At 60.5% G+C, this 18,467-nt stretch overlaps 1 protein-coding gene across 3 annotated transcripts in view; it reads right to left on the bottom strand.

Annotated features, from left to right (window-relative positions):
• NBEAL2 (neurobeachin like 2) overlaps positions 1-18,467 on the bottom strand; it is a 30,048-nt gene that overhangs the window by 4,570 nt on the left and 7,011 nt on the right. Inside the window, exons 2-39 of one of the 3 annotated variants that reach the window (XM_034956298.4) lie at positions 16,375-16,463; positions 16,162-16,290; positions 15,966-16,047; positions 15,751-15,872; positions 15,539-15,621; positions 13,828-13,913; positions 13,444-13,726; positions 13,186-13,292; positions 12,577-12,657; positions 11,112-11,195; positions 10,579-10,677; positions 9,499-10,100; positions 9,286-9,418; positions 9,081-9,200; positions 8,539-8,860; positions 8,297-8,379; positions 8,084-8,176; positions 7,704-7,878; positions 7,443-7,576; positions 6,911-7,070; positions 6,572-6,674; positions 6,261-6,423; positions 6,023-6,181; positions 5,666-5,825; positions 5,425-5,510; positions 4,737-5,252; positions 3,962-4,140; positions 3,703-3,862; positions 3,309-3,446; positions 2,856-3,215; positions 2,624-2,773; positions 2,342-2,499; positions 2,063-2,187; positions 1,835-1,970; positions 1,168-1,328; positions 751-1,067; positions 554-649; positions 48-172 (exon numbers count right to left, since the gene is read on the bottom strand). In XM_034956298.4, the coding sequence (XP_034812189.2) occupies positions 48-172; positions 554-649; positions 751-1,067; positions 1,168-1,328; positions 1,835-1,970; positions 2,063-2,187; positions 2,342-2,499; positions 2,624-2,773; positions 2,856-3,215; positions 3,309-3,446; positions 3,703-3,862; positions 3,962-4,140; positions 4,737-5,252; positions 5,425-5,510; positions 5,666-5,825; positions 6,023-6,181; positions 6,261-6,423; positions 6,572-6,674; positions 6,911-7,070; positions 7,443-7,576; positions 7,704-7,878; positions 8,084-8,176; positions 8,297-8,379; positions 8,539-8,860; positions 9,081-9,200; positions 9,286-9,418; positions 9,499-10,100; positions 10,579-10,677; positions 11,112-11,195; positions 12,577-12,657; positions 13,186-13,292; positions 13,444-13,726; positions 13,828-13,913; positions 15,539-15,621; positions 15,751-15,872; positions 15,966-16,047; positions 16,162-16,290; positions 16,375-16,463 (6,359 nt within the window). The remainder of the gene's footprint in view (positions 1-47; positions 173-553; positions 650-750; positions 1,068-1,167; positions 1,329-1,834; positions 1,971-2,062; positions 2,188-2,341; positions 2,500-2,623; positions 2,774-2,855; positions 3,216-3,308; positions 3,447-3,702; positions 3,863-3,961; positions 4,141-4,736; positions 5,253-5,424; positions 5,511-5,665; positions 5,826-6,022; positions 6,182-6,260; positions 6,424-6,571; positions 6,675-6,910; positions 7,071-7,442; positions 7,577-7,703; positions 7,879-8,083; positions 8,177-8,296; positions 8,380-8,538; positions 8,861-9,080; positions 9,201-9,285; positions 9,419-9,498; positions 10,101-10,578; positions 10,678-11,111; positions 11,196-12,576; positions 12,658-13,185; positions 13,293-13,443; positions 13,727-13,827; positions 13,914-15,538; positions 15,622-15,750; positions 15,873-15,965; positions 16,048-16,161; positions 16,291-16,374; positions 16,464-18,467) is intronic. The other 2 variants (XM_034956299.4, XM_063602284.1) reach the window with 2 other exon arrangements.

The following is an 18,467-nucleotide window of genomic DNA, read 5'->3' as shown; positions in this document are numbered from 1 at the left end:
CCTTGCCTTTCCCTACCCGCTGAGCCCAGCCCTGCCCACATGCTCACTTCTCCCTCACGAGCTGGGCATGCTTGGGGTTCACCACACCGATGGGCTTAGACAGGTCCCGGAAGACGGCTGGGTTGCTGAGGTCCAGGGTTGGGGACACGTAGTCCTGCAGGACCCAGGGGAACTGGCCACCCACCCGAGCAGGGGCTGCATGAGGGCCCTGATGGCCTACCAGCCCACCCTGCCCTGCCCACACCCTCAAGAAGGCGGGCACAGAGCCTGCCCACAGGTTGGGGGAGCACCACTTAGAGGGGTCACAGGGGAGAAGGACAGAGTGTCCTGGAACAGGATTCCTTTTGAGGAATAGAGGCTAGGCAGGGAGGGGAAGGGAGTGAGGCTGGGGACCTCTGGGGGTTGGCAGGGAACAGAGGCCAGGTCTTCATTGGCACATCTACCCTTGACCAAGCTCAGAGCTTGGCCCACTGGCAGGTACCTACACTTGGGGGAACCAAGGGCTGACAGGTCAGAGGGGCAGGGGTGGAGGGGTGCAGAGTGGGACCCTCACCACAGGGTACTGAGACAGGTCATTGTAGGTCCGCCCCGCAATGGTGTTGAGTTGCATCAAGTACTCGAAGTTGGATATCTCACGCTGTACCCATTTCTGGGGACAGGGGCAGACAAGATGTGAGCCAGGTGGGCTGTCCAGCACTGCCCCGTGATTCAGGGTCCCGACTTCACATCCCTCACACCCAGGGCTCTCACCTGGGTAAGGCCTGAGGCACGCAGCATCTCCTGGGGGGAGCGGCTGCTTAGGTAGCCTTGAGAGGGGGGCCGTAGGCGCAGGAGCCACGAGTACACCTGGTTCCGTACCTGGGTATGGGGTGGGATGGGGCCAGGCTGGGGTCTGGGAGTCTGGCTAGGAGATGAGACTGGGGTCGTGCCCACCTTGCATGGGAAGTTGAGGAAGTAGTTGGCCTGATCGATAAAGAAGAGCTCAAGTGCTGAACGGCGCAGGTTGAAACGCCGCAGGTGGACCTCACGCAGCTGGGCCAGTGGGCGCCGGAAATCATAGCCGATGCCTATGGGGAGGAACAGCAGGTACGGGAGTCACTCACCCCAGCCCCACCCAGAGCTCAGCCATTCCCTGCCATCCTCCTAACCCACACCACCAGGACGCACCCTCCTCGGTTTCCACGCGCTCAGTGCTGCCATCGTAGAAGTATACATTCTGTGTGGTGACCTCCAGCAGCCCTGGGACCACGGCCACTACCGTCACCAGCTGGCACTCGGCCGACAGCACCAGCTTCTCACGCTGCTCATCCAGTTCTGCTGCCTCCATCCTAAAGACCAGCAACCCACCTCACGCTGTAGGCTCTGGGACCCCCTTCTTCACAAGCCCAAAGGGCATCCAAGTGCCATTGAGTCATGGGGTATATACTCTCATGACTCCCAGAGATGGGGAGGGGCTGCCTAGGGTCCAGAACCTACTGGTCCCAGCCCCTGTCCCCGACCTGCCACCCACTGGGCTTCTGGATATTTTGCCAGGATGCCAACCCTTGTCCCCTGCTCCCCTCACCCAGCCCCTGCCCACTCCCTGGGCCCCCTTCCTGCTCTGGTTTGTGTTTCTCAGTGCTGTCCTCAGGTGCCTGGCTGTTAAAAGAGCAACTCTCAGCCCTGTTAGGAGACTCTCCCAGTCACCATCTGGCTTTGGACAGTCCCTTCAGGGGGACGTAGTCGGGCAGCAGAAGAGGACACACTCAGGGAGTTGATCCCACAGAGGCATGCACACACTGGAGCAGAACCCTTGCCCACCACACCAGTCCAATCTCTCCAGGGCCCCACTCACGGGGTCTCCAGCTCAGCCAGCTCATCCTCGCCGAGCTGGTCCTCCTGCAGCTCCTCGGGTGGGGTGCTCACTTTGGCCTCTTTGGTCACTGCCAGAGGCAGTGAGGACTCCTCGGTGGGTGTCAGGGGAACCTCACCTGCAAGGGGCCAAGGGTACTCAGCGGATGCAAGGCAGGACGGGAGACGGGACAATCGAGTTCGGTGGACCCAGCTCAGCACACTCCCTCACCCAGATTGTCGCGGAGAGCACTGGCTTCCAGGTGAGGGTCGAAGTGATGGTTGGGCACCAGCTTCAGACGCATGCGTGAATATGTCTCGGCGCTGGACAGTTTCCAGCGGGGGGTGGGAGTGTCCCTGCAGAATGTCCCCCAGGTCATGGGTCGGTAGAAGGCTGTAGACACCCCCATCCCTCCCTGGCCTCACCCCAAAGGCAGCCTGGGGCTCCAGGTGGCTCCCTCCCTCCCAAGCCCCACCCCTCCACAGCGACCCTGCCCCAAGCCCGGCCCACCTCAGCGCCCAGGCCCCACATGGGCTGGCGAGCTGGCGCCACAGCGCCCCCCAGTGCAGCAGGGCCATGGAGTGCTGCGTTGCCTGCTGCTTCAGCACTGCTGTGTAGCGTAGCCCCTCCAGGCGCGCCCGCCTCTGCGCAGGTTCCAGCACCAGCTCCTGGGGTGGGGGAAATAGGTCAGTCCCCTGGCTGCTGCCTGTCCTACCCGTTTCTCCACATTGTCAGCCATCTCCTGGGTGCATGTGTGGAGCAGTTTCCCATCCCTTACCCCGGGTGGCACACCTGGAAGGCCCGACGACTCTGGGCGCGCTCCCGCTGGCGCCGCTGCCCACTGCTCATAAGCATGTCATAGCAGGCATTCCAGAAACCTGACATAAGGTCGTGGCTCTTAGCATACGTGTCCATTTCGAACTGGGACATGGTTGGCTGTACCTGGAGGATTGGGCAGAGGAGAACAGTGCTCGATGTGGGCCCCAGCCCCCACTCCTCTTCCTGGGCCCCAACCTCCAGGCACCTGTTTGTCGATGAAGTGGCGCCATTCGGGTGTGGCACAAAAAGCCTGGAAGTCTTCAAAGAAGGTGGGGCTGCCATTGGTGGGTGGCAGGGAGGGCAGTCCCCACTGCAGCCCCAGCGGCTCATAGGCACGGTCTAGCAGCGTGCGCACCAGTGGCACCAGCCAGGAGCAGCGCTCTGCAGCTGCTGCAGCTGCAGGTGGGGACCCTGCCTCATCAGTGGCTGACTCCGAGGAAGAGGTGTTCAGCGCCCGCCCCAGTGCAGCCTCCAGCTTGGAGAGCACATAGCAGGCCTCCTCGCGGCGGGCTGGCACTGCAGTCTGTAGCAGCATGTGCAATCTCACGTAGGCCTGGGCATGCAGCTGTGGGCGCAAGAGAGATGAGTGGCACCCAGCCACTCTTGGAGCTCCCGACATCTCACACGCCCCCTGCCCCCATGCTCACCCTGTGCTCACCTGTGGGTCTTCCAGCAGGATGTAGCCAAGTACAAGCCGTAGGCCAATCTGCGCCATCTCACGGAGATCAGCTGTGCCGTTGGCCAGGTGGGGCCAGGCTCCCAGGCGATCAAGTAGGCTGCATACACCTTCAAAGAGCTGCCACAGAAAACAGGTTCCCAACAGACATCACCAGGGGAGGCCAGGAGTCCATGGAAAGGGAGCAAAGTAAAGTTTGCGCTGGGGGCCAGGTAGGGTTTGTGCACACAGGCAAGTCCACACTCACAGGCATTCATGCTGATGCACCCACACCTGCGCACGTGTACCCTCCCAGATCCACCTCCCAGACCAGATCCCTGCAGGCTTGCATGAACATGAGTGTTCATGTGGCTCACGCCTCTCTGAGGGGTCGCACCTTCTCACTCCACAGTTCCTGGTTACCATGGCCTTCAGCACACAGGAAGTCCTGCAGCAGACGCAGCAGCCAAAGCGCCTGCTGGGTGAGGCTGGCCAGGACCCCCACGGGGGCCTCTTTGATGTCGGTCAGGGCTGACTCCAGCATCATCTCCAGGAGGCTGGCGGGTGAGTGGGGAACTCAAGGGTCTACCTGACTATCTTCTCTCCTTCCCCTGAGGCTTCCTGAAGCCCCTCCCCCTCCAGACTTTCCCTCTCACCTGCGCTTGATGCAGTCTGGTGGGCGCACAAGTGTGGCTGAGGCCCCCAGCTGGGTGAGCACCGAGAAAACCTGGCCACGCTCCCGCCAGGCAGCCTCATCGCTGCCTTCCACGCCACGCCACGTCACCGAGAACAGCACGTTGGTGAGCAGATTGCACAACTCTTCCTCAGAGGTTTGCTGTGGGCACAGGTGGGTGGTGTGGGCGTGGGTTGTGGGTGGCTAAGGGAGGGAATCAGGCTGATGCCCACCCATCCCCACTCAGCACCCCTCCTGGGGTAGCCACCCAGGAGTCAGAGCATTTGGCTAACAGTGAGCCTGGCACTAAGGGCCTGGAAGAATGGTATAGGGGTCTCAACTACTACCTGAGTTCCAGGCAGAATCCTGGGGTCTTGCCAGACTCCCAAGAGGAGATGAGGCAGTTCACATAGAACAAGCAGAGGCCCATCCCCAAACCCAGAAGCCCAGGGCAGGGCCTTTGGAGTTTGCTGCCCTTGGACCCTGTGAGGTGTCTGCCCTACAGGCTCTCTTGAGGGCCCTTCTGAAGCCTGGCTGGTGTCACCCACTGTGGCTCATCATGACTCACCCTGTTCCAGGAGCCCTCTGGGAACACAACTGCAGATGAGAGCTATGAGGGGACAGCAATAGGCCTGACCAGTGGCTGCAACCCTGGTCAGACAGGGCCACACCTTTGGAGAGGCTACACTGCCAGCGCTGTGTACCAGAAGTGTCCTCCCTTGGGTACCATGCAGTGGCAGAGGGTGGGCCCACCTCACCTGTGGGTTGCTGGTGTTCGAGGTATCATCCCCGCTAATGGTGGGCTCCGGGAGGCTGCCGTCCTCCAGCACATTGGAGAGACTGGAGCTGTGGCGGCCAGGAGCAGCAGGAAAGGGCCGCGGCCCATCCAGTGGCGAAGGAGTGCCGGGCTGGCTGGCTGGAGTAAGAGTCCCACTGCTGCCGCCACCACCAGCAGTGTTGCCTGATCCTACACTAGACCGTTCCAGGCCCAGGTCAAAGGGCGTGCAGAATGGGGAGAGAGCATGGTAAAAGCCATCAGGGTCAGGGCAGGGGGCCTCTGAGGGCAGGAAGACATCTGAAGGCTCAGCAGGTGACTCAGTGGGTGGCTTGGGTGGGGCTGGCTTGGGGGAGGTAGGTGACTCTGGGGAAGATGGAGGGGGGCTGCCGGCTGTGGCAGCCTCCAGGACATATAGCCGGGTCAGCACATCTTGCCAGCCAGCCTGTCGGGCCAGAAGCCGCACTACATCTGGCTGTCCGTAGATGAGGTGGAAAAGCTGCAGGCGAGAGCACAGCAAGTGAGGACGCATCCAACTGCCTGCTCCAGACCCTCATCCAGGGCCTTTGCAGAGGAGGGCTCCAGAGACCCCTCAGGAGACAGGCAAGGTGAAGGCCAGAGGGTAGAAGCCACCCTCCCCCTCCCCCAAAGCTTTTACCTCTCATGCTCACCTGGCGACAGATGTCTAGGCGAACGCTGAGGTCAGCCTGGAGGGACAGCTGTACCACAGCCAGCAGATCTGAGAGGTTCAGGCAATCTGGGGGGATGGGTTGGGGGGACCTGAGGGACTGACCAGACTAGGAAGGGCAGGGCCCAGCCCTGGCCCCTATGCCACTACCTTCCTTCTTCCGGCCTGCCTGCCCTGTTTTTCTGACATGTCACCCCCTCCACTTGGCCCTAACCAGGTTGTACCTGCCCCCAGGAACAGCTTGTAGAGGCCCTGGCAGAGCTGGGGGGAAACAGTCCCCTCAGGCAAGCAGGCAACCAGACCCTGGAGACCACACTCCCGCAGCCGGAGGCGCTGGCGGCTCCGCTCAGGTAGCCGCTCGTTCTGCTGCAGTCTGCGCAGGATCTGTGTGGGGGTCATCGGAGGACTGTCATCATGTGGAAGGAGTTACTGTAGGAGGGGAAGTCACCGTGCAGGTGTGTGGCTCAAGAGGCCCTTGAAGGCAGCTTCATCCGCTGGCCCAAGGCCTGCTGTACCTCCCTGAACCCCAGGCAGGGGCCCCAGTGAATGGGATGCCAGGGGAGGGGGTGGGCTGGGTGTACCTTGCAGACTCGATCGGGCAGCAGGGGCAGTGACCCTGGCCGCACTAGCAGGGCCAGTAGCACTTCGAGGTTCCCTGGCTCCAACAGAAAGACAGCCAAGGACTCCTGCGCCAGGGAACCGTGCAGCAGGGCCAGCAGCAGGTCCAGCGCACCCACCACCTGGGGATGCAGGGTCTCACACTGTGCCGGGCCCCCACTCCCCTCACCCAAGCCTCCCCCTCCCCAACCTCCAGCCTACCTGACCGTCATCGCCTGTGGCCGCCAAAAAGCTCAGCATGGTCTGCGTGACCTGCATGTCATCTGCTGAGAGACTCCGCACCAGGAACTCCCTCGCCAGGCCCAGGAGGGAGGTCTGCACGGTGCGTAGGTCGTCAGCAGCCAGGGGGCGCTCCCGCTGCGGGCTGGCAGGTCAGCAGGCACACCCAGCCAGGTCCCAAAGAAAGGCGGGGAGAGAGGGTGGGCAGGTGAGTCAGGGAAGCCCGCCCAGTCCCCAAGGCCGGAGGCCACTGTGTCAGCCCCCCATGGCCCATCTGGCCCCACTGGCCTCACCTGTAGTGGGTGCGCAGAGCATCCAAGATAAACTGGACGCCGTACTTCTTCCGCAGCTTCTGTCTGTGCTCCCGAACTATGCTGGACATGTACTGGATGTGACCTGAGCGGGAATGAGCAGAGGGCTTAGGCCACTAGGCTGAGCTGGGCCCTTCAGATCCTCCAGGCCAGGGCCACGTGCCTGTCAGACTTCCAGGGCAGGGTCATAGTCCCCTCAGCCGCCCCATGGCATTCTGGATTTCTAACAGGTGAGTCCCTCAGATCCCCCAGAGCAGAGTTCTAACTTCTCAGTGCTCAGCTGCCCTATGGCCGGCCCCTTGCTCAGGTCCTCACACCTACCGAGGCGCACGGCGAAGTCACTGAGGGTCCAGAGGTGAAAGTTGAAGAGCAAATGCTGGTAGAGTAGGTACAGGAGGGGCCCGCTGCCCTCAGCTGCCACCTGCTCCATCAGCAGCTGGGCGGACATGAGCACGTTCATGTCCATGGCCCAGCTTGGGACCTGGGATAAGACAGGAGCTGGAGTGAGGGCTCAGGCTCTGCCTGTCTGCTGTCTGAGCTTTTCAGCTGCCACTCTTCCCTGCACAGCCATGACGGCCACAAACATGGCCACCAGCCTGCTCAGAACCCTTTGGGGGCTTCCTGCCGCCTCTGACATGCAAGCCTCCTGCCTGCTGTGCGGGTCCCTGCCCCGACCTGTGCTGGGCCTTTCCCCAGATCCTCCAGACCCAACCCTGCTCGGCCTTTCAGGCCCCACTCAAGTGGCAACTCTCCCAGGAGGTTCTTCATGACTGACAGGGTTCCCCACTCAGTCCCCTCGGTCAGACAGGCTGACCATACCCCTAACCCCCTTGCCTGTCCCACCGGGCCCCACCTTTCGCAGGAGGGCCCCGATGATGGCAGGCCCCTGGCACTGCACCAGGCTCTCTTGGTTCACCATGTGACCCTGAAGGAAGTTCCGCAGCATCAGCAGAAAAGCAGCCACTGCGTTCCTCTCCATCCGTTCCTCTGCCAGCCATCAGGAAGGGGACAGATGTGCGTCAAGGGCCTGCCAGTGGCCAGGAGACCTTGGGCACTCCACCCCGCTACCATGCCAAGATTCCCTCTCCACAACATAGGCACCAGGAACACTTACCTGAAGATTTACCCAATGGGAGAACCAGGCCCTGGGTGTTGTGACCAGAGGTCAGTTCAGGACCCACGAGGTCATGCGTTTCAGTTGGACCTGCTTCAGCCTCTTTGGGCTGTGCAGCTACTCGCTCCAGCAGGGGCAGCAGGGCACCCATACCCCCAACGCAGTTCACCACATCCTGGGGGAAGGAGGATGGCAGTGACTTCCAGCCAGTTTCCTGCCCTACTCCACCCCAGCAGACCACCCAGAAGGGAAGTTTTGCTCTCTTGAGCTGGACTGTCCAAATCCTCCCCAGGCACAGTGCTGCTCCCCAGCTGACTCTGAACACACATGTGCCCCATATTCATGCCTCCTGCACACACCACCCACACGTGCTCACAGACCTTCACATCCCAGGTCTCCACTCTGTGGCCCGTCAGGCGCCCATCAAGCCCATGACTGGGGGACAGGTCCAGGCAGATGTTGTTCTTACAAGCCTAGGGATAGGGGAATGGGCAGGCAGCCAGGGTCAGAGGGAGGAGGGGGTGGCAGGCAGAGTGTGGGAGCCGGGGAAGTAGCACAGTCGAGCCAACCACTCCCCTGGGGCCCCCAAATACCTGAGGTGAGTAATGGAGGAGCAGCCTGGTGCTGAGCTCATGCAGCTCCCCCTCAGGCTTGAAGGGTGCCGTCTCATTGGGCCCTGGGAGGTGGGCAGGGGGCTTCAGACCTTGCTAGGCCTCTGGCCAAACCCCATCCAGAAACTGCCTGACCACAGGAGAGACCCCCAGAGATGCCTTCTCCCCCCTGGATCCCTAGATTCTGGCCTGGGGCTGTGGCAGAGATGGAGAATGCTGCATACCCAGGGTGCACAGGGTCCTCAGAGCCGTCGCCTGCAGGGCTTCGTGAAAGATGGCCACAGCCCCCAGCTCACCCTCCAGGGATGTGGGGCTGCCCCACCGAGTATCCTGGGTGCCTGCGAGGGTAGAGTCGATGCTGCCCTCCTGCAGGGGGGCCACCAGCCCGGACCCCCAGCCAAGCCCTGTGGAGGCTGGGACTGACTGGGAGCGGGTGAGGGCGGGGTGAGTGTAGGCCAGGGTGGCGGGGACTGGTGGTGTGGGCAGCCCTGTGGTGGTGGTCGTTGTGCGGTATCCAGCGGAGCCGATACAGCAGGAGGAGAAAGGCTGTGGGGCCGGGGTTGGGGGAGCGGTCAGGTCACAGCAGAACCTGGGGCTCCGCCTACAACCAGTTCCTCACAGTGACCCCCATGGCTGCATAGACCCCAGTGGCTAAAGTCAGGCCTGTGGGGCAGCACGGGACACAAGGGCTCCAGGCTACACCCTGCCCACTGTGTTCCAAGTCCTCCCATCTACCCAAGGCCTCCCCAAACCTTGCTTGGCACACCTCACTGAGGGAGGGGCAGCGAAGGGGTGCTGTCTTGACCAGATGGCCGTCTTTGTAGACATGGACCAGGTTCTGGCTGAAGGGCCGGCGCCCAGGCACATGGACGATAGCCACGCAGTGCTAGAACAGAAGCCTCACATTAGGCCATACTTGGGACTCAGCACCGCTCTCTCTACTGGGCCACATGAGAAGGATGGGGTCTCACCCAGGCAGAGTCGGCAAAGGACACTTCGGGCAAACTCATGGTCAAATACTCCTTCCGTGTGCACACAGCCACCACCAGGGTCCCGGCCGCCGTGAAGAAGGCCTCAAACCCTGAGCCGCTGCTGGTAAAGAAGCTGGGGGCAGGCAAGCCAGTTATGTCTGCTTGTTCCTGCTCACCCTGGCAGGAGGTCCCTGGCCCCTGGCAGTCACCCACCTGTACAGCTGCTTTCGCTGGAGTGGTCGGGTGGGGGCAGGGGTAGGTGCTGTATCCATAGGGTGCAGACAGAGCCAGGCATGAAAGGTGAAGCCAGGCCCTGGCCATCGCTGTACAGGGGGTACCATGATGCCCGCCATGCTGGGCGTGAGGTCAAAGTAGCGCAGAGCACGTGCAGGACCCTGGTGCCTGGCCATGCCTGATAATGCGCGGATGACAGCACCTGCGTGTCGGGCCTTTCCAGCCTCAGCTCCGCCTGGTTCCGAGTCCAATCCTGGCGGGGGACGCAGCAGGTGACGCAGCTCCATGGGCCTTATTGATACACGGCCCAGTGCTTGTAGCAGTGCCAGCAGCTGCTCTTGGCAGCGGGCCTCCAGGGCTAGCCCTGTGCTGAGTGTGTCCAACAGGCAGCCCACCAGGCCTGCCTGCACACAGGTGGCACGGCTGGCAGGGCAGCTGTCACAGAGCCACCTGAGGCGTTGTGCTAGGAAGAGCCGTAGCTCAGCGGTGGGCAATGACGGCAGCCACTGCGCCAGCACCAGTACCGGCTGCTCGTTGCGGATTGGTGGAGGTGGGCACATGCTGTGGTCACCCTCCACAGCCTGTGGGTGGAGAGAATGACAGTCCCTGGTCAGCTGTGGCACCCTGTCAACAGTGGGACTTTCTGGCTCCATTTACTTGCCTACAGCAGCAGTCAGCAACATGATCTACTCCATCCTGCCCACAGGTTGTGTGTGAGGCTCAGGAAAGTCAGAGGGGCACAGATGACAGTCACTACTACTAAGAGTCCTTCAGCATTGTTAATCCCTCAACCTTAGTTTTCAGCCTGGGTTGGCCTAACCCCTAACTGCATGTTCCTAAGATAATCCTGGGGCTTGCTAATATGCAGTTGCTTCCAGGACCCCTACAGGGCCAGAATCCTCATTCCAGTGACACTATCAGACATGGCCAGGCTACAGGTCACAGTATGTACTGGCTGCAGTCAATACGGTCCCCCAGGGTGGAGAGCTCACCATCTGTGGTAACCCTGACTCAGTTCTGGTTGCCTTTGGGACCCTGGTCCCAAGCCCCTTCCCTCACCATGTTGAGCAGCTCTTGCAACAGCCGATGGGTGGGGGGACCATGACTCTGCAGAACCTCCTGCAGGTGAGGGTAGCCGATGCGCTCCTTAAACACCTCCTGTGTAAGGTAGTATGGGGAAGAAGTGAACATATACATGGGCCGGAGGGCAAACTCAGACCCCCTGGAAACTCTGGAGGGGCATCATGTTTTGGGGTTCCCTTGCGTAGCTCTGCCTCTGGGTGACAGTGCTGGTGGGCAGTGGGCTGCAGAGGGATGGGGGGGATGTGAGTACATCTCAGAAGGCTGTAGATGGAGGTGGGCCTACAAGTGTCCGTTCCCCATCCAGCCCTGATAGAGAAGATGCAGCTCCCAGGACAGACTGGTGACCACACCTGCCCAGTGAGCTTTAGGGCAGGGCAGTCACCTCCCAGCTCGCTTGCTTTGCTCCAGGGAGCAGGATGCTTATGGCCACCGGCCAGGCCTGTTCTGGGGATATGGTCAGTTGAACTCCACCCCGCACCCCTACTAAAGCTGCAGTGCAGCAGCCTCACCTTGGCCGAGGGGGAGTCACTCATGATGCAGGTCAGCACTCTGACTACATGGACTGCAATGGCGTCTGTGTCTTGGTCCAGGACCTTGGGGTGGGGAGGGGCCATCAGGAGAGGCAGGGGCCAGGGTGTCACAGCTGGCAGCCCCCTGCAGTAAAAAAGGTGCAGAGCCAAGCACCCCAAGGCATGTGGCATGTGCTGGATCAGCAACTCTGTCAGAGCACCAGGCCTTCTACTCCTTGCCCCAACTGCTGTGACCCTATCATGACCTAGGGCCCTCTCTGAGCAGCTCAGCAAGACCCACTCTAACAAAGGCTGGGAAGGGCCTCACTGGGACAGATTAATGGTGGACACTCTGACTGCACCCTCCAGTCCCCCTTTCTCTAGTGGAGTTAGGGCCCTACCCCCAACCTGTCTCCGTAAAGCTAGACACATGAATACAGACAGGCCAGCAAGTGCCCCATCACCCACAGTGATTGACAGGGGTCAGAGATTTAGGGACAATCAATCACAGGATGTTAGAACCAGAAGAACCTTCGAGACCTTTAAGTCCCACCTTGCCCCTTCCCCCTAGATCCAGGTGGGGGCACTGAGGCTCAGCCTGGCTGAACCTGACAGCCAGAGGCATGCTGCTGCCTCTCCTGCCCCACCCTGAGGGGGTCAGGGGTTGGGAGGGCTTGGAGAGTTTCTCAGCAGGGACTAGGTCATATTCGGCTCCATGGGGCCTTTGGTCCCAGCTTTGCCTGCCTCCCCAGGTGACCTAAGGCATCAGTCCTCCCCCTCCAGGCCTCAGTGTCCTCATCTGTAAAAACAGAGGGGAGTCACTTTGCCCTGCCTGCTTTGCAGATGAATAGACGTGTAAGCTCTCAGAAAATGACCACATGCGGTGAACACATAGGGTTACCTCATGAAGACAGAGCCAGGGTAGGGGCTATGGAGGTTGGGGCCCACAGGTTGAGCCCCCAGAAAGGGTGCCCGCTGTGAAGCTGCCAGCTGACACCCTGCAGCCTCCTACAGCCCACATGCAAGGTGAATCAGGGATCACATCATCAGGGGCTGGGGGACACCCAGTGACCCGCTGAGGGTGGGTGCAAGAATCTACAGAAAGAAATGGCACCATGAGGGAGACCCCTTTCTCTGTGACTATAGCCAAATCCTTGAGTGTCTGGGCTTCTGTCTCCCCTGCTGAGAAATGAGGTAGGTGGCTGAGTTTCGAAGGTTCCATCCAGCTTGGCACAGCCAGACCCCCAACACCCAATCAAACACCAGGCAGGGGATAGACCACCTTCTGTCCTGTTCCCTAGGATGGGGACTTGGAAGGCAGGCGAGACAGCATGGAGGACCCACACCCATTTCTAGACCACACCAGGCCTTACACACATCTGCTCATTTCCCCAGCTATAGTGCAGGAAAAGCTCAAAGAGGGAGTCCCAGGGGGTGTCTGAGCTGGTCAGCCCCAGGATGGTACCTTTTGGACATCGGGCTCAGTCAGTAACCGGGTAGCCAGGTCACTGTCCCCCTCGGGGGGCGCCCGGGACTGCAGGTACAGCTGTGGGGAAGTGGGGAGGCACAGGGTGGAGGAGGCAAAGAAGAGAGGAGGAAGATGGGAGAGGGCGGGGTTAGAGCAGGACCAGGGGCAGCTGCCAGGTGCCCTGCCCGGCACTAGGGAAGAGTAGGGTGCTGAGCCCCCTGTGCCCTGCTCAGATGGGCAGTCGGGGGGATGAGCGGGTGGGAGCAGGCACTGCATCTGAAAGCAGTGGTGCCCTCCTCTAGCCCCTGTACTTGGGGCCACGGAAAGGGAAACAAGGCACCAGAGCAGCTCCCTTCCTTCCATAACAAGCCCCGCTTCCATGGGGCACAAAGATGTCCTAAGCCTCAAGCCCAGTCCTATAGAGGCCCCAAGGGATGGGCCCTTGTCCATGCCCCACACCCTCCCACTGAACTGCAAGCCATCCCACCAGCTGCAAAAAACTGACTCTGTCCAGCCCATGTTTGCTCAGCAGCAGCCTGGCACCTATGCGTGGCTCCCCTAGCCTCTGGCTTCCAGACCCTCACCCCCAGGCTGGGCCCTACCCACCTTGCTGTTCTGAATGAGCCGAGTGAGGTGTTCAAAGCAATTGTTGCTGAGGAAGGTGGCTTGCAGCACTGGCCGGTCTTCACATGCCAGCATCATGGGGATGGCGTCTGTGGAAGGGTCAAGGGTCAGGCCCTGCCCAGACCCCTCTAGGCAGCCTTAAGCCTTCCTTCCTATGCTGCCCTATCCAGACCTTCCATCATCACTTAGGCTTTTCCCTCATGGTGCCCCTTCCCCAAGAGCCTGGGAGCCCATACCCACCGAGCATGCTGACCCGGAGGGTGACAAGGGCCTCTTCGGGGCCTGAGCTCAGACCAGCTGGCCAGTCAGCATTAAGGACATGGAAGTAGCTCTCAAGCAAGGCACGAAGCTCTGGGCCACGAGGAGGTGCGCGGCTGGCATGCAAGACATGGACTGCACCTACCAGTGCCTCTAGAGCCAGTGGCACTAGGCACGGGTCCGGGGCTGGCCCACGGCTCCAGCCCCGCACCATACTCAGCAGGCCCTTCACAGAGCCATCACTTACAGCCATCTGCCCGTTCTCCTGCAGGTGTGGACAGAGATGGGCAGTGGGCAAGGGGCTCACCCAGCAGAGAGATACTGAAAGAGCTGCTCTCTAGTCCACAGGCTCACCTCCCAGCCTACCTTTCCTCCAGCGAGGACGGCGCAGAAGAGGTGGATGAGACGTAACAGCAGTACGGGAGGCAAGTGGTCTGCATTCTGTAGGCTCTCTGGGTAGGGGGGTGTGGGCAGGGTAATGTCACCAAGGTTGCAGGGCTATGGACCCAGGGGGCTGCACAAGAGGTGAGTGCCCTGGGGTGGAGGGGAGAGGGAGCTGGGCCAAGTAAAAGATCCAGTGTGAGGGATAAGAGCTGGCTCTGCCCTGGGGGGCATCTAAGGAGTTATGGCTGTATAGTAGAGGGCCTGAAAGGGACAACCCTTCTTTGGGGGACTTAAGGGTGACAAAGCCCAGCCCTGAGAGTCTAGCCAGCTTCCCAGATCCTTAAGCCCCAAAGTGAGGGCCCCAGCATGAGCACATACCCTTCCACTTCCCCATGATGACCAGGGCTTAGTTTCTCAGATGCAAATCTCTTGCTCCCTCTGCCCTGTGACGGTTGGTGCTTCCCATGCCGTGCTCTGGGGACTCTGCTGTATCTACTATACTGATGCCACCTCCCCCCACGCCCATGCCTTTGCCTGGGACTTCTAGGGGCTTTCACAACCTAATACGTAGGAGGCCCACCTGGCCCTGCGCCAGCAAAACTGGACAGGATGACAGGCCAGGGACTGAAACTCAGAGGGCAGAAGGGACTAGCCCCGGGTCACATGCCTGGCAGAGGAGGAAGAGTAGGGCTGGGGCTTGATTCCGGCTGGATGGGTGGGAGGCCTCCTTGGGGATGGGGCTTTTGAGGGGAGACCTGAGAATGCAGTTGGAGGGGAGAAGGCACAGCATGGGCTAAGACCCTGAGGTGGGGTCAGTGGTAGCAGTCTGGGAATGAGAGGACAGAAGCCAGGCTGAGCAGCAGGGCAAGTGGAGAGAAAGGCTGTGGGAGGAGTAGGATTTCATCTTGAGGACATCAGGTTGACATCAAGGGATATGATGGGAGGAGAAATGAAATCCAGTTTGTTTTAATAACAGCACCCAGGCTATGGGAAAATAAAGTCGGGGAGCTCCCTAGGGGTGCCTCCCCTCCTGGAGCTGCTGCCCCAACTCTAGATCCAGGCCCACAGCTCCATGGGGGCATCACTGAGACATTTAATATCCCAATAGGTCACCACCTTTTCACAGCCCTGCCCACCTCTGTCCAGGCCATATCCCACCCTGAGCCTATCTAAAGTCCTGGCCAGTCTCCCTCCAGTGAGAGGAGAGAGGGGACCCAGGGGTGGAGGGTCACCAGGGAGAACAGGTTCACAGGACCACCTGTGAACAGGCAGCCACAGCTGTCCTGGGCACCAGATCCTCCAGCAGCCAGGGAACAGGAGGTGGAGATACCTCCTGTGTCTCCAGGATGGGTGGAGATGCGTGGAGGCTATGGGGACAAAGGGATTGGACCAGAGAGTTTTAAGATCACAGTAGGGTACAAGTGGCTAGAAGGATCCAGGAGATGGGGGGGAAAGAGGATGAGAAATCTGGATAGGCAGGTTGACCCCACCCCTCCACCTGATGGGAGGCCCTCGCTCCAGCCCAAGATGTCTTCTCTTCTCTCTGTCCCTAAACTCTTGCTTGGTCTTTGGTTCTCCCAGTCCTGCATGCAGCCACCACCAAGTGGTTCCTGTGTATGGCAGGATCAAGGAACGACAGGAAGGGGCCTAGGTTTGGGGGTGGGGCCAAGTGGGGGCAGGGGCGGGGCCTGACCTTGGAAGAAGGCGCTGAATTCCTGGGGCAAAGCAGCAGGAGGGAACTTGTATTTGCTCTTCTCCTTGGAGCTGATGACTTCCCTGGGGGCAGTGAGGCCAAGTACATCAGCCCGGCTCTCACCACTCCTGGCTGTCACCCCTCCTTGGGCCCAGCGCGGCCATCCTCTCCCCACCCTCCTCTGGGTTCCCTTCCTGTGGGCTGGGTCTCACCCACTGCGCTGGCGCCGCCAGGTTTGGTAAGGGTCAAAGAGGCCCTCGCAGAGAAGCAGAGCATGTAGGGCCACATTCTCCAACTGCGTCCCTTGGCCCTGGGGTGGTGGGCATCCTTTCAGCTGTAGGTGTGGGGAGAGAGGGTTAGCCCTGCCATGGCTACCGCCTGCCTCCCTGCATACACCCTCTGCCCCCCAAGGTAGAGGCCACTTCACCTCCGCCACCAACTTGGTCAACAGTGCCAGCACTCGGGGCACTAGCACTTGGCCCCGGCCTGCCTCTATGTTCTCCAGGTTCCTGGGGGAGTCAATGATGAGAGAGGTCACAATAATACACCATGCCCCTCCTTGTCCCCTCTCCCTCTGGCCCACAGTTCTAGGCCCCTGCTTGTAGAGTGGACAACAGAGACACCTGCAAAGAATGATGAAGAGCTTGAGCAGCAGGAGGGCTTGCTCCAGGTCAGCCTGGTGCAGCTGTTCGGCCAGCACATGCAGCTCATCCAGTGGTAGCAGCGGGACCTCTGCACCTGCCTCCTCTGGCCTGCAAGGAAAGGGGAGACACGGGTGCTGAGGACCCCTCAATCTCCCTGCTCTGTCCCTGCCCTCAGTGCAGATCCAGCCTCACCTTCGTGGCTCCAGAGAGGACAGTGAGATGCTCTTCTTGAAGGCACCTACAAAGGCCTTCAGCCACTGCTGCAGGTAACCCAGGTCCTTCTGTAGGCAGAACAGGGGAACAGTGGTGGGGGGCAGAAGGGATGCAGTAAACAGGGCAGGGACAAGGGGATGTAGACAGAGGTGAAGAATGAATGGAGGTGGACACAGGGCATGGACAAGGGGTTAAAGGCAGAGTGGAGGGTGTGGAGAAGGGGAGTGGGGGACGGGGGAGGGAGGGCAGGACATTGGAAGGTCAGCATCAGAGAGTTAGGTACATACTGACCACTTTTCCAGGCACCCCACTGCTTCTCTCAGCCTCCTAGTTTCTGCTCCCACCTCCCTAATGCCTGCAGTCCTAGGCAGGTCTGACACAGCCAGGGGAGGGGCGTAAGTGGGGTGTGGCTTTGGCCCACACTGGTGCTAGGGCTGGAGAAGGTGTCCCACACAGCAGCCACCCCCTACCAAGAGCCTTGGGCTGGGTCCTCATCTGCCATCTTCACCCAGCCCAGCAGCCACCACCTTCAGTAGCCTTCTTTAACTGTGGATCCCAGGACACATGTGTACCATTAGACAGGCAGACCCAGACATGCGCACATCCTCATGTGCAGCCCTGCCTTGCCCCGGGAACCTCCACCCACCCTTGCTGGTTACCTGGACCCCAGGCCCCAGAGCTGGTTCCATGGGCAAGAGGGGCAGTGGCTAAGCCCAGGTCTAGGCGCTGCCAGGAAAACTTTGGTGTGAACGGGAAACGTCTCCTCCCGCCCCGGGGCTGGGGCAGGAAGCGCAGAGTCACGGTGGGGGAGGGGGACCGCTTCCTCCCGGCAGACCGCAGGGATGTGGGGGGGCCGGGGCACCCTGGGCCCCAGTGAGAGAGGCTGCAAGCGACCTGGCCTGCACAGAGGGTGGGACCTGTTACAGAGGGGTGGAGTCACCTGTCCTGGGTGGGGCTGGTGGGCCAAGACTAGTTTTACAAGCATGAGGTCGGCGCCTGGAAGAGCTCTTATCCAGGTGAGGGTTCTGATCCTGCTGCTGCAGTACCCTTCACTTAAGGCACCCACAGCTCCCTGACCTGCGCGCAAGGCCTCAGGCCACAGGGGTCGATGTAGAAGACTCAGCCATACCTTTGTCCCGCCCCGCCGCCCGCCATGTCCTGGCCACCTCATCTGAACTCTGCAGTTCTCTTCGCTCAGGAACACAGCTGATAAATCCTAGCCTAGCCCGTATCTGCTCTAATCTCTAAGCCCCTCCCAGGGGCCAGGGGTGGGTTGTGGCTTATACAGGAGCTCCTCCAGGCTGGCCCCATATGGAGCTCCTAACCAGCTGAGTCCAAAAGGCAGCCTTCTTTTCCTAGAGTCAGAGAGGTGGACAGCGGGAGCTAGAGTGGAAAAGGATGAAGAGGCAAGGGACACATCACAGTCAGCACTCAGCAGGCCTCAGGCTGCTCCCCAGGGGCCATGGACCTCATACCCAAGGACCTCCAGAACTATCTTTGGATGGATGGCTAATTTTTGCAGCCTATGGGCCCAGACCACAGGCAAGGCCTGAACGGCCCCAGGGCAAGAGGCCTGACTGCAGCAGACCTGAGCCAGATCCCCAAAAAACCTAGGCAGAGCAGCCGTCCACCCTGTGATTGGGGAACTCCCTGGTACATTTTAGTGCAGATCTGAAGCCCAGACAACTCAGAGAGGTGCCAGGGCCACCATGGTGCAGACCCACACAACCATGACATTTTGTCTGTCAGTTACATTTATTGACCTCTCCACCCTCTCCTGCTGGCAGCCTCCTCCCGAACAATCAGCAAGGAGCCCAAAATACCCAGATCCTGAGACAGCAGAGGTGGCCAGGGGCCCTGGACCATTTCTTCTGAACCTCTCCCATTGCAGATGGGGAAACAGGAGGCCCCACAGGGGGTGCCTTATCTACTACTTTGTCTTCAGTGTACCTTTGAGGATGCTAAAAGCCAGACCTTAGTTCTAGGCCAGGACCACTCATGATTGCTAGCAAGCCAGCCCATGAGGACCATGCGGACCCCGATCCTTGCCTCAGTGGCCCCACAGAGACCCC

This window comes from Pan paniscus, chromosome 2 (genome assembly GCF_029289425.2).
Source record: "Pan paniscus chromosome 2, NHGRI_mPanPan1-v2.0_pri, whole genome shotgun sequence".
Lineage (NCBI taxonomy): Eukaryota > Metazoa > Chordata > Mammalia > Primates > Hominidae > Pan > Pan paniscus.
The sequence above is the reverse complement of the archived record's forward strand: the minus strand, read 5'-3'. Positions and strand labels throughout refer to the sequence as shown.